Source organism: Nematostella vectensis, chromosome 3 (assembly GCF_932526225.1).
Source record: "Nematostella vectensis chromosome 3, jaNemVect1.1, whole genome shotgun sequence".
Taxonomy (NCBI): domain Eukaryota; kingdom Metazoa; phylum Cnidaria; class Anthozoa; order Actiniaria; family Edwardsiidae; genus Nematostella; species Nematostella vectensis.
The window spans coordinates 13,439,028-13,450,912 of record NC_064036.1 but is presented as its reverse complement, the minus strand read 5'-3'; the positions used below and the strand labels follow the sequence as shown (position 1 = coordinate 13,450,912).

General features: G+C 41.1%; 1 protein-coding gene across 2 annotated transcripts; it reads left to right on the top strand.

The window, feature by feature from the left end:
- The first annotated feature begins 2,425 nt into the window (after positions 1-2,425).
- Positions 2,426-11,505, top strand: LOC5518722. 2 transcript variants are annotated; one of them, XM_032363378.2, is made up of 14 exons: positions 2,426-2,682; positions 3,435-3,618; positions 4,087-4,229; positions 4,584-4,691; positions 5,732-5,915; positions 6,462-6,604; positions 6,987-7,094; positions 7,739-7,850; positions 7,926-8,068; positions 8,138-8,245; positions 9,267-9,327; positions 9,950-10,090; positions 10,365-10,610; positions 11,178-11,505. In XM_032363378.2, the coding sequence occupies exons 1-14, from the start codon at positions 2,635-2,637 to the stop codon at positions 11,216-11,218; spliced, it is 1,770 nt and encodes a 589-aa protein (XP_032219269.2). In that variant the 5' UTR covers positions 2,426-2,634; the 3' UTR covers positions 11,219-11,505. The 2 variants fall into 2 exon arrangements, with proteins under 2 accessions (XP_032219269.2, XP_048580878.1); XM_048724921.1 differs by lacking the exons at positions 2,426-2,682; positions 3,435-3,618; positions 4,087-4,229 and adding an exon at positions 4,236-4,379.
- Positions 11,506-11,885: the final 380 nt, after the last annotated feature.

The window sequence follows — 11,885 nt, the reverse complement described above, 5'->3', positions numbered from 1 at the left end:
CATAAGGCGAAAAGGTGTGTGTTGAGAACATGACTATCATTGTTCGCTAAGAAATATAATTTTTGGTGGCTATTTCCGAGTTACCCTGGGTATCAGAGCCAAACTTCTCTCGCCCAGTGACGCTCAGCTCGTCACGGAATTTTGGCTGAGTGTCACTGGACATGAGAAGTCTGGAGGCTCTGATACCCAGGCTATTTCCGAGCTGGACACCACAGGGAACCCAGATCTCGTTATCAGTCCAACCAGAAAAGCACAATTAGAACAAAACAATTCAGACATCTAGTGAAATACACCCTTTTTTTATAAGAACCCTTTTTATAAGAACGTACAGTCTGAAATTTCGCCAAACTTTAAGAATATGCTAAGAACATGCCGAGGCTCAGATAGAAGAAAAAATTGTTTTTTGTCCTGATGCGTTCTCAAATGCATAATCAAATTGTGCTAAAACAACCTTTTTATAGCTATTGATCATTAGTGTAATTCTCCTCCTAATAATTCATTGGTTATTATATTTTTTATACACTATTATTTAAGAAAATCGTTACTTTAAGAACATATTCAGCCTTGAAATGCTGCAAAAATAAGAACGGCCCAGCCTAAACTGAAAATGAGACGTTCTTATAAAAAAAAACTAACTGAGTGTATGATAATACGCTAAATATGTCAAAACATGTCAAATATGCTTATGTGCAAATCATTAAATAGTACGAATCTTTTAGTCATGCCTCTTTTTTGGTTTCTTTGTTTTCTAGCTATTGGGTATTAACTTCTTGTTTATCGCAATATGGTGTTGTGTTCCATCACAATTTTAACAACAGTCATATAACACGGAGAAAAAGCGTCGTCCTCCGTCGTGTCTTTAAACTTCAAATGAAATCGATTAAACTTTGCCAAGTCAATTAAACGCTGCTTAAAGAACCGTTTTAAGGAACACCACACTCATTTTTAAAGAAAGATGTTTACACAAATACACATCACACTCATAGTTTTTAAGAAAGATGTTTACATATCTAGTAATCTAGAATGCAACAAGTTGTAAAGGAATTTTTACATGTTATGCGGTCATCACAGGTAGAGGAAAAGTCAGAGGGGAAGATAGAAGATAGAGCATTGGGAACTTTACATGAGCAGCACAAAAATAATATCCTGTGATTTTCATACCATTTTTGTTGAGAATTTTTTTTTAAATGTTGAGGTCTAAATATTCACCCTTGCAATCCACAAACACTGCTATTTTGTTGGAGGGCCACACTCACATGTTGCATAGTTAACTTACCCTGTTAGTTCAGTCCGTATACTCCAAAACTCGCTTGATGCTTCTCAGAAATAATATCATCTGCTACGACTTGCCGTAAATTTGCATATAGACTCCCCTCATCTCAAAGGCATTTGTAAATAAAAGTAAATAAACATACATTGCGGCAAATGCCTACCGGGGTATCTAAGATGAAAAGCTCGGATTCACGAGTTTCTTGTACCAGCGTTGACGTTGTTTGTTGAAAAGAAAGGTCCGATCTCGATGTCAAGAAAAGAACTGACAAATAAATAGCAATAAACTGAAATTGAATTAAAATAAATTTAATTGAAAGATACCCCGTTAGTAATAAAAATAGAATCAAAAAGCCCAAACTGTCGCGATCTCGTACCAGAACAATGAATAAAATACACCAAAAACTGGAAATCGACCCTGCCAAATTTTCGTCTTTAATAATACTTCTTCAGGGCTTCTTCAGTCTGCCCGTTAGTAATAAACGTGTATGTCGTAAGCTGGATGGTCATTATACAATTTTTGCCAATGTCTTTGCGTAGCATTGAGAGCTAGGTGAACTGGGACAACTTTGTGTCTTTAGCAGTTTAGATAACTCCGCATACATATTCGACTATGGCTATTATCTATTTTTTGCTGAGACAGCCAACGAGAAGTTCCGCAAAGAACGCTGGGTGCCAACAGCCTTACGTCATGTCTGTGACGTCACAGTCATCATCAAATGTTTCTCGACATTATGCCATCATTGTCAACATCATTTCTAGTCAGAGGAACAAGGTATTGTGACAAATATGGGGAGAAGCATAATAAGAGAACATTTTTTAGCAGCAGGGTCAAGGCGAAGTAAAAAAAAAGTAAAATATTCATGCTGATTTAGACAGCATGATATAGTTGTGTGCGGCACTTATACAACTAAGAACTAACTCGAGTTGGTAGAGTGTAAAATCAGCGTACGACTCCACTACGATGCTCGACTACGAAAGTCGTGCATTGTGTAGTTCAGCACTAAGAAATGTGGTAGACAGGTCGCATCATGGTTTGGTCGCACACAACTAAATCGTGCTGTCTATATTGGCCTTTAGTTAATTCCTGTGGGGCCGTATATCAATAGGAATCTTATGCTAATATGTTTACGGACTGTAATTTTGATTACATTAGCAACGCATGCTTGCCGTCAGCACTGACTCCATAATTAAACAGTCAAAGCAGCCTTCGACTTGCTTTCGTAAAACAAAGCCGGGATGTAAAAGTGATAAGTACATTTGACATCTGCTGGTAACGATGTAACGACATGCTCCACCGTCGTATGAAGCCTACTCTTACACAGAAACAGGAATTTTGTTACATCGGACAAGGAAGTTAGACTTATGAAGAAAGGTGGAAGGCGAGATCAAATCGTCTTTGCTCCTAAGAAAGTGAGTCAAGTGTGGGACTGCTATTTCTAAACTGTCACTGTTACCATTCATGAGAAAGACATCAGTCTTTGGATAAGAAGAGTCTGCCATTTTTTTTTTCATGTTGAAAAACTTTAAGTTTGCGTATAAAAATCCCGGTACTCGTACGGTCCAAAGGACTGGTTGAAAGCTACACAAACAAACATAGCATAATCAACCCTAAATCTGTGACTCATCATAAAAATCCTCTTCTTTCTTGTTCAACTTGTTACTTTTAAATGCTAATGGTACCCTGATAAAGTCTTACAGTAATCCTTAGGTGAAAAATAGCTAATTACTATACGCTATATTGTTATAACAACGTAACCTTTTGGAGCGCCTTAATGTGTAGCAATTAGGAACAGTAAAAAAATCATGACCTTTAAGTGAAACAATTATCGTTCATTCTTTTTAGTTTGAGTTTCATGAAAGTTTAATGATGATATAATAATATATAACGCAAAACACGTATTTTCCCAAGGGTCGAACCGTAATCTCCGTTATAGTTCTGAATTGCTTGTTAGCTTTGTGATTTAATTTCTAGATGTATAATGGATTTTCTTCCTTATGCAGTAACCCTTTATCGTGGATTTTTTGTTGCTGTTTCTTTTTCTTCCTTTTGTGGAAAAATGCCAGTAGTGTGTTTGACGTTTCGGAGTATCTTACAATCTCTTAAGCAGGGACACTATCCATAACAACACTAAATACTTTATTTTCATCCGTTTTGTAATCAGCACGGACGATTAAGAGATGAGACATCAAAAAAGAACGGTGTAGTAAATCACGGATATAAGGATGAGGAGGAGAGGTCTAGAGCAGGGTCAACCCTCAGTAACAACACAAGCGGCAGCATCAACAACAACAACAGAATGAAACAAGCTAGGGAGGTGACACTTACCATCGATACTGGACCACCAGGTAAGAGCAAAACAAACATAAACAACAACAAAAATAAGAATTTTTTTATTTATAAATAACATCAATACTGGGCCACCAGATAACAGAAGACAACAACAACAATGAAAATAACTACAACGACATCTACGACGAAGACGACTACTCTAGCAACCAATTACAACAACAACGACGATAACTACAGCGACATCTACGACGAAGACGACTACTCTAGCAACCAATTACAACAACAACACTAAAAATTTAATGACAAGAAAAAATAATAACAATGTCAACAACAGCAACAAAATAAAGCAAGCTAAGGTATTGACACCACTGATAACAACAATAACAACGACGAAAAGGCAACGACTTGACGACCGAGAGCTTAAAAGACCGAGTAATATAGACTGAGGCCAAGAGATGAGACCAAGTAATAATAGCCTAAAGATCGAGTGTTTTAGTCCAAAGTACATGTAATGCTGCTTCCAGGTGATCTCGGAGAGCATGGATTCGAGCTGACGGGAGGTCGCAATAATCCGTACTTCAACAATGATCCCGGCATCTACATCATCGATGTTCCCCCTGGCTCATTAGTAGAGAATGCTCTAGACTCTGGTGACCAACTTATCGAGGTGCGAGATATGACCTTTATTGGGACAGGCTCATTAGTAGAGTATGCTCTAGACTCTGGTGACCAACTTATCGAGGTGCGAGATATGACCTTTATTGGGACAGGCTCATTAGTAGAGAATGCTCTAGACTCTGGTGACCAACTTATCGAGGTGCGAGATATGACCTATATTAGGGACAAAGACCTTGTTTATATGCCCCTGGAATAGTAGCAGTTTTGATGCTCAATGTGCAGTCTTAGAGAAGATTCCTACTCCCCCACGGACGGCCATCCCTCTAAATTTTGACGTATTGCGACGCCATTTCGTATCTTACCTCCATATTTGGCAGCTCATTCCGTATCGTTCTCTTGGCAGATCGATGGATTTTCATTGGCGAATGTACCACTTCACGTTGCTTATAATCTTATCCGGGCATCTAACCGAAGGGCTGTCATCTCTGTCCTCAAGCACCCGGATAACGAGGTATGTTTGACCTATACAGCTTTCACAATGCTTGCTCCGTAAATAGGAGGGAGGGGTGGGTATAAAGTTGTTAAGTGAAAAGAGTATCCGAGGGCTAGATCGGACGTCCTCACGAACTGTTGTCAATAGAGGTCCCCTCACGTTTGTGACAGGTGGACCATATACGGATTTAGGCGCGTTCTTAGGATTGGCCGAGGAGGGGCTGTGCAGTTCAGTTTTCTCTTAGCTCTCGTCATCGTCATAGTAGCCAAGACAATAGGACCCCAGAACACTCAAAACCCCACAAACACCATTAACAGTGACTTAGTCACTTTGGCTTCTTTCTGGCTGCTTTTCAAGCGATGGGCATCACTAGAAGTCCCAGATTTATTGCTTTTGTGCTTTTCGATTATTGCGTTCTTGGAATCTTTTAACGTAACGTGTTTAACGACTTCATATTAGCGTTGGGATTTTCGACCATTTTCTCTTGGTCGCTCATTGCGATTGGCTGCTTTGTCGCGATTGTTTTGGCAGCTTCCGACGACTACCGGGTGCTCATCGAAAGGGAGTCCTCTTCGCTTGACGGAAGTGAGAAACGGTTTTTGGCATTTTGGGAATTGTTCGCGAGAGATCACAGAATATTCGGAATCGCAGTAACGTTTGGGACACCAGTAACTATAGTGCAGGAAAATGGTGCAGAATTGTTCAAATTAATAGTAGGGTTATGAAATTTGTCAGGGTGATAGATCTTTGCACCACGATAAATTCTAGATAGAATGCCACGCCCAAAAACAAGAACTTTCAGTTTTATAGGGTGGATGATCGGGTGGTGATCATCATCATCATCATCATCATCATCATCATCATCATCGTCAACATCATCATCAGGCGCGCCAAAAAGTTTATTAAGGAATCCTTTTCCAGATGATGTCTGCGCCCTCCCCCTCCCCCCTGGATACGCGCCCTGTTGTTATATAGGGGAAGGGTGGGGTAAAGGATTCGAGGAGGGACTGCTGGGTATGCGGGAAGTAGAGTACACACTTTCTCACGTTTTGTGATAGATGAAGACCATACCCGAGGACTCGGACGACAGTGGTCCCGAGATGGGCGAGGCTGACGACGTGTCTACCGTGGGGAGCTCCTTAGACACCCGCACATCTGCCCGTGGGGAGGTGGTAGGGGAGATGGCGGATGACACGGATGGAGGCAGGGAGGTTGAGGTGGATTTCATGACCGGGAGAAAGGGTAAGAAAGTGCCTCAATGCATTTACTTGATATTAGTTTTATTTTTCGTGTTTCAGGCACTTTTAAAGGATTTTTTTTTTAAATGATTTAACGTTTGGATATCAAGAAATGTAGAAAGAGTTGCATAGCATAGTGAATTGGGCATTCAGGAGCCATTTGATGGAGGGCGGGAGAAGATGTCCGGGATGTGCATTATTAAATCAAGAATCGCTTGAATGCAATTATACATGATCATATTTCCTCCTGGAACGCTGTATATGAATAAGTTTTATTCACGCTCCGAAGAACGTATGCTTAGCCAAAGGGCCATTAGTAAAATGAAGGGGGATGGGGTAGCATGCTTTCAGTCGTGCCTTTTTTTCTTGTCTCCAAGACGTCCATGAATTTTCTGTAAACGTTGTACGCATCTTTTTCTGTCTTTGGTTAATCGCGTATTTTCTTTGTTCCTTACCCACCTCTTCCCCTTCACATTTCTAATGGTCCGTCCCTAAACGAATCCACAGAAAAGTTCCTTTTTACTCATCCAGTAGTTTGACATCCCAACAGGTCATCTGGACGAGCTCGACTTTGAATTCGCGGGTGGACGCGACCATCCTTATGTTTCTCGCAATGGCGGCATTTTCATCACCAAGGTTGAGCGCGGTAGTCTCTTAGAGAACGATTTGTCGCCTGGTGACAGAATTATCATGGTTGGTATGCGGTGGCGGGCCAAGGGTGTATGGGGTGGCCTGTCCCAACCCCCCTCTCGGATTACATTTTTTTAATGAAACGTTTGGGAGCAAATCCTTATAAAATTTTCATATGATTAAAGTTGGTGCCACTAGGAATCGTGGATTTTCTCCTGGTATGCTTCAATTTATGCGAGTATTTTTCAAATAATCTATGGCATCTCATCTCAATCAAGAAAGATCCGGACTCGAATCTAAGGTGGATAATTCAGGACAGAGCCCCCCCCCCCTTTTTCAGTATTCCCCCTTAGGGCCAATTTTTGTCGAACCCCCCTTTCTGCCATTATAACTAAAGCACCTAAAGCACTAACTCAAAGCACCTTCCTTCTCTTTTTAAACTCAGGTTGAAGGAGTCGATACGACAAACGTACCACAACACGTAGTAAAGAATCTGATCCGCGCTTCCGACGGTATAATGACCATGGTGGTGAGAAAAATCAACAGATCCAAGGTATGCAGCAAGGTTATGCAGCAAGGAGATAAATGGATATTAAGTTACTATGGGGGTGGAGAGGATAGAAAGAGGAAAGATAAGTATATTATAGAAAGTGCCTTACAATCAAAATCCTACTACGCATAAAGGAATAACCCGACTAAGGAAGCTCAGCTTCTTGTAAGCCCACTACGTTCAGGGCCGGGTAAAAAAAAAGGGTGAGCAGAGGCGGATCTATCTTTTGGCTGAAGAGGGGGTGGGGTGTTGGCTCACTGACAAAGGGGGAGAGGTGATTACTTTGGGTCAGTACGAAGCTCTTACAAGCTGCAATTTGATTGGGCAAATGAACAATATCCGCACCTCGACACAAAGAACGAGAAGAATCGAGACAAAAGAACTCCTTTGTAGAACAAAGATAATAGGAGACAAAGCAGCTGCGTACTTACTCATTACTTTTTGTGGCATATGGCTTTCTGGAGGTTTACCTCCCCCCCCCCCCCCCCCTAGATCCGCTACTGGTGAGAAGCCCCACTCTTGTTCACCATTTACAAGAAAATAGCCTACATTGATGGAATGGATTTAGAACAGGAAATGTTAGATGTCGTTTGTGTACTTGCTAGTTACTGTATGACACGTGAATGAAATGTGTGTACGATTTTCAGATGTCCAAAGCGCTGACCCAAATGCACGACACCACAGACGGTCTGGCCATCAACGTGAACCGTCTCCCGGGGCTTGGGGAACTTCTCGTAGAAATCGACTCGGGGAAAAAAGGTAAAAAGAAACGCCACATGTATCTATCGTGCTTCGTAATGCCAATCCATTTCTTTACCCATACCTGAATTCCAGGATCTAAAGGGAATCTCGGATTCAAGATTACTGGCGGTAGGAATAAGCCATGTGTTCCAGGAGATCCCGGGATCTTTGTGAAGGCTGTCAAACCTGGCAGTTCTGTCTCGAACATCCTCAAGCCAGGCGATAAGATTCTATCGGTAAGTCCTCCTTTTACGTGTGTTAAGCACCATAAAAACAGCGCCAACATTACAACATAATTTTTTTAGATCGACGGTCAGTCCGTCACCAACGTATTGCAGGCTCAAGCACACGACCTTATTAGGGCTGCGGACCGGAAAGTTTGTCTACACATCAAGGAGGCCAATGCCCAGAAGGTACGTCAGTCGCATATCACTTGTCAGGTCGGTCAGTCAGTCGTATTACTTGTCAGGTTCGTCAGTCAGTCGTCAATCACTTGTCAGGTCGGTCAGTCAGTCGTATTACTTGTCAGGTCGGTCAGTCAGTTGTATTACTTGTCAGGTCGGTCAGTCAGTCGTATTACTTGTCAGGTCGGTCAGTCAGTCATTTCTTGTCAGGTCGGTCAGTCAGTCGTATTACTTGTCAGGTAGGTCAGTCAGTCGTATTACTTGTCAGGTAGGTCAGTCAGTCGTATTTCTTGTCAGGTCGGTCAGTCAGTCGTATTACTTGTCAGGTAGGTCAGTCAGTCGTATTTCTTGTCAGGTCGGTCAGTCAGTCGTATTACTTGTCAGTTCGGTCAGTCAGTCGTATTTCTTGTCAGGTCAGTCAGCCAGCCGTATCACTTTTCAGATCGGTCCAGTCAGTCGTATTACTTGTCAGGTCTGTCAGTCAGTCGTATTACTTGTCAGGTCGGTCAGTCAGTCGTATTACTTGTCAGGTCGGTCAGTCAGTCGTATTACTTGTCAGGTCGGTCAGTCAGTCGTATCACTTTTCAGGTCGGTCAGTCAGTCGTATTACTTGTCAGGTCGGTCAGTTAGCCGTATCACTTTTTAGGTCGGTCAGTCAGTCATTTCTTGTCAGGTCGGTCAGTCAGTCGTATTACTTGTCAGGTCGGTCAGTCAGTCGTATCACTTTTCAGGTCGGTCAGTTAGCCGTATCACTTTTCAGGTCGGTAAGTCAGTCGTATTACTTGTCAGGTCGGTCAGTCAGTAGTATTTCTTGTCAGGTCAGTCAGCCAGCCGTATCACTTTTCAGGTCGGTCAGTCAGCCGTATCACTTTTCAGGTCGGTAAGTCAGTCGTATTACTTGTCAGGTCGGTCAGTCAGTCGTATTTCTTGTCAGGTCAGTCAGCCAGCCGTATCACATAGTCACTGCTATGCTATCTATAAATACCATTCCATATATATTATTTTAATTGACTGACTCTTAATTTTACAGGAGACGGTTGACAAAGAAAAGAAAAAATTCAGTGACCAATTTCCCGATGAGAAAATACAGGGTAAGGTGAAAATAGTATTACTTTATTCAGAAATGTACAACTTTATTACTGTGTTGTCGACATTCTGCAAACTCTCATCACCGACGTTTTTTTTCGCAGCTAAATTACCTTCTGAATTCAGTCATTTAATATAAAATTCTTAAATCCTTTCAGTGGCGGGGCCGTAGCAAAGGGTGGGGCACTGTGGGTGCTTGTCCCTCCAATACTTTCAAACATTATAAGAAAAAAAACGACCAGTAGAGGCGTAGCTTTGCCCCCAAATATTTTCTTAATGTTTCTGTATAGTGCCTTTAAGAATAAAAGGCCTGCTACGGCTATGAGGGATCAGAGGGAGGCAAGGATCAGACACTGAAAAGCACCAAATGTCATTCAGTTTTAAACACGAACGTGCACTAAAAGGGCCTTGCCTTAGGCAAGCTGTCATTTGTCAGTTGACTGCAATGAGTGCGGAGCTCCGTAGAGAGAAGCCAGAAGCTATAAAAGAGCTCAAAATTGGCTAAAAACACACCATTACGATAAACACAGTCTATAATGGAAGGCAGCAGTTTACATGTACAAAAACATTGGTGAGAGATTGAGGGGTTTTTTTTTAACTGTAGTTGTTTGATGTATTTTTAACTAGAATTCAAGATTGCCTTTGAGATGTATTGCCGGAAGGATTACAAGATACCCACAAAAGCTTTACCCCGCGTCTGTAAATCACTTGGCTACAATTACACGCTACAAGACTTGGACTACCTCATATCAGGGGAGTTTCACGACGGTAAGTAAATATTATAATTTATAAGGAGATCTATGAAAATGCCTATTTTTGGTTAAGAACATATTGATTGTTTATGTTTGATCTACAAATTATACGCCTCATTTAGATGAAGTAATTACATTTTGCATTATTAAATCTCGATCAGTCCCAAACTTTTAGACAAAGAGATCGTGCATGGGAAAGTAGAGAAACAAAATTTACACTCAAACCCCCCCCCCCCACCCACCCATCCCCCAATTAAATGTCCGTCCCTTACACACTCTTCTGTTCGTAGGTAGAGGAATCACATTCCCTGAATTTCTGAAGATGATGAGCGAGATGACGTTTTATCACAAGACAGACACAGACATTCTAGACGCGTTCCACGTATTCGATCGAGATAAGATGGGTTACTTCGATTTGGACAAACTGAAGGCAGCATTTGAGAGTATGCCCGACTCAGACACCATAGATGAGGAAGAAATGGCCTCCTTAATTGCTATAGCTGATTCCAACCAAGATGGAAAAGTTTATTTTCAAGGTAAGACTCCGACATTAACACCCCCCTTTTCCAGGCTACGTGCCTATATTACTAAACGCAATTAACATAATAGAGATAAAATAACCCTGTGTCGCCCCCAGATCCCAGTTGTGTAAGCGTCCCAAAATAGCGCTTCCCGCTTGCTGAAAGAGAGCCCTGAGTGGACAGTGCTGAAAAACGCAAGACTAGTTCCAGTACCGCCCGGTTAAACCAGCCTTTTTGTTTTGAAATGGCGGCGTTTACCGGCGAACTGTCACATTTTGGCGAATGCTAAAAAAACTAGATCAAACCTAATGCTAAAATTTTCTTTATGACTCCCTCATTATCAAACAAATCTGTCATCTTTTGTACAGTATGGTTTTAATGCTGTACAGTAAGTCAAAAACAGCGACCGAAGTCAGCCTTTCGTACCTTTACTCGAACGATTCAACACTGAGATTTTGTTTGTTTTCGCCAGAACACGCGCATGCGCATACGTTATTCAGCACTGTCCTCTGAGTGCTGAACGGAATAATTGGGTAGCCTTTTAGTCTATGTCTAATGCATTATTGTTTCATTTTGTTTTAGATTTCAAGAATTTAGTACTTCCAATCTTCCATCAATATTAAGGGCTGCTGCGTTTATATCGAGGCCACAAATTTTTGGCAAATATATTTTACATATTTTTATGTGTCAAGCAAGATATGTTTTATACACAGATATGCATGCTATTTATGTGACAGTCTATTTATTTAACTTGTAGGAATTCCAGCTTGTAAAAAAAGCACTATTACACCCTCTTTAATTCTATAGAAATTTAACAAATTTTAATGAAAACGAAACACTTTTTTAGATAACAACAAAATGTACTTTTTTAAGAAACTTATTTTAAAATATAAAAGCTTTCTTTTGGTGACTGATGTTCTAACTTGTCCCTGCGCGCACTGGTATTGAGGAATTGGATGTTTATTTACAAAAAAAACATATTTGATTATACAAGCATATATGTATTAAGCATATATAAGAGGTTTTTTTTAGTTTTATTGTGAATGTCATCTAACATGATGACGGCAGACATCCTCGGGGACCCAGGGCGTCGCGGAGATCGGGCACACAGGGAGCGTGGCGCGAGAAAGAAACAGGCTGAAAGACGCCCTGGGTAACTGCTCTGTAAAACCGATTTCTAAAAACTAAATCAAACTCACTCTCTGATTGGTCTCATTTTATAATTAAATTAAAATGAGACCAATCAGAGCGATCCTTGTGAATTTGAAGGGCAGACAGACCTCACGCTCA

Bases quoted from the DNA above. Each gene is read 5' to 3' on its own strand.
- LOC5518722 (XM_032363378.2), top strand. From the start codon at position 2,635: ATGAAGAAAGGTGGAAGGCGAGATCAAATCGTCTTTGCTCCTAAGAAA. The intron at 3,619-4,086 runs GTAAGAGCAAAA...TGCTGCTTCCAG, and splicing joins CATCGATACTGGACCACCAG to GTGATCTCGGAGAGCATGGA. The intron at 4,230-4,583 runs GTGCGAGATATG...TTCTCTTGGCAG, and splicing joins CTGGTGACCAACTTATCGAG to ATCGATGGATTTTCATTGGC.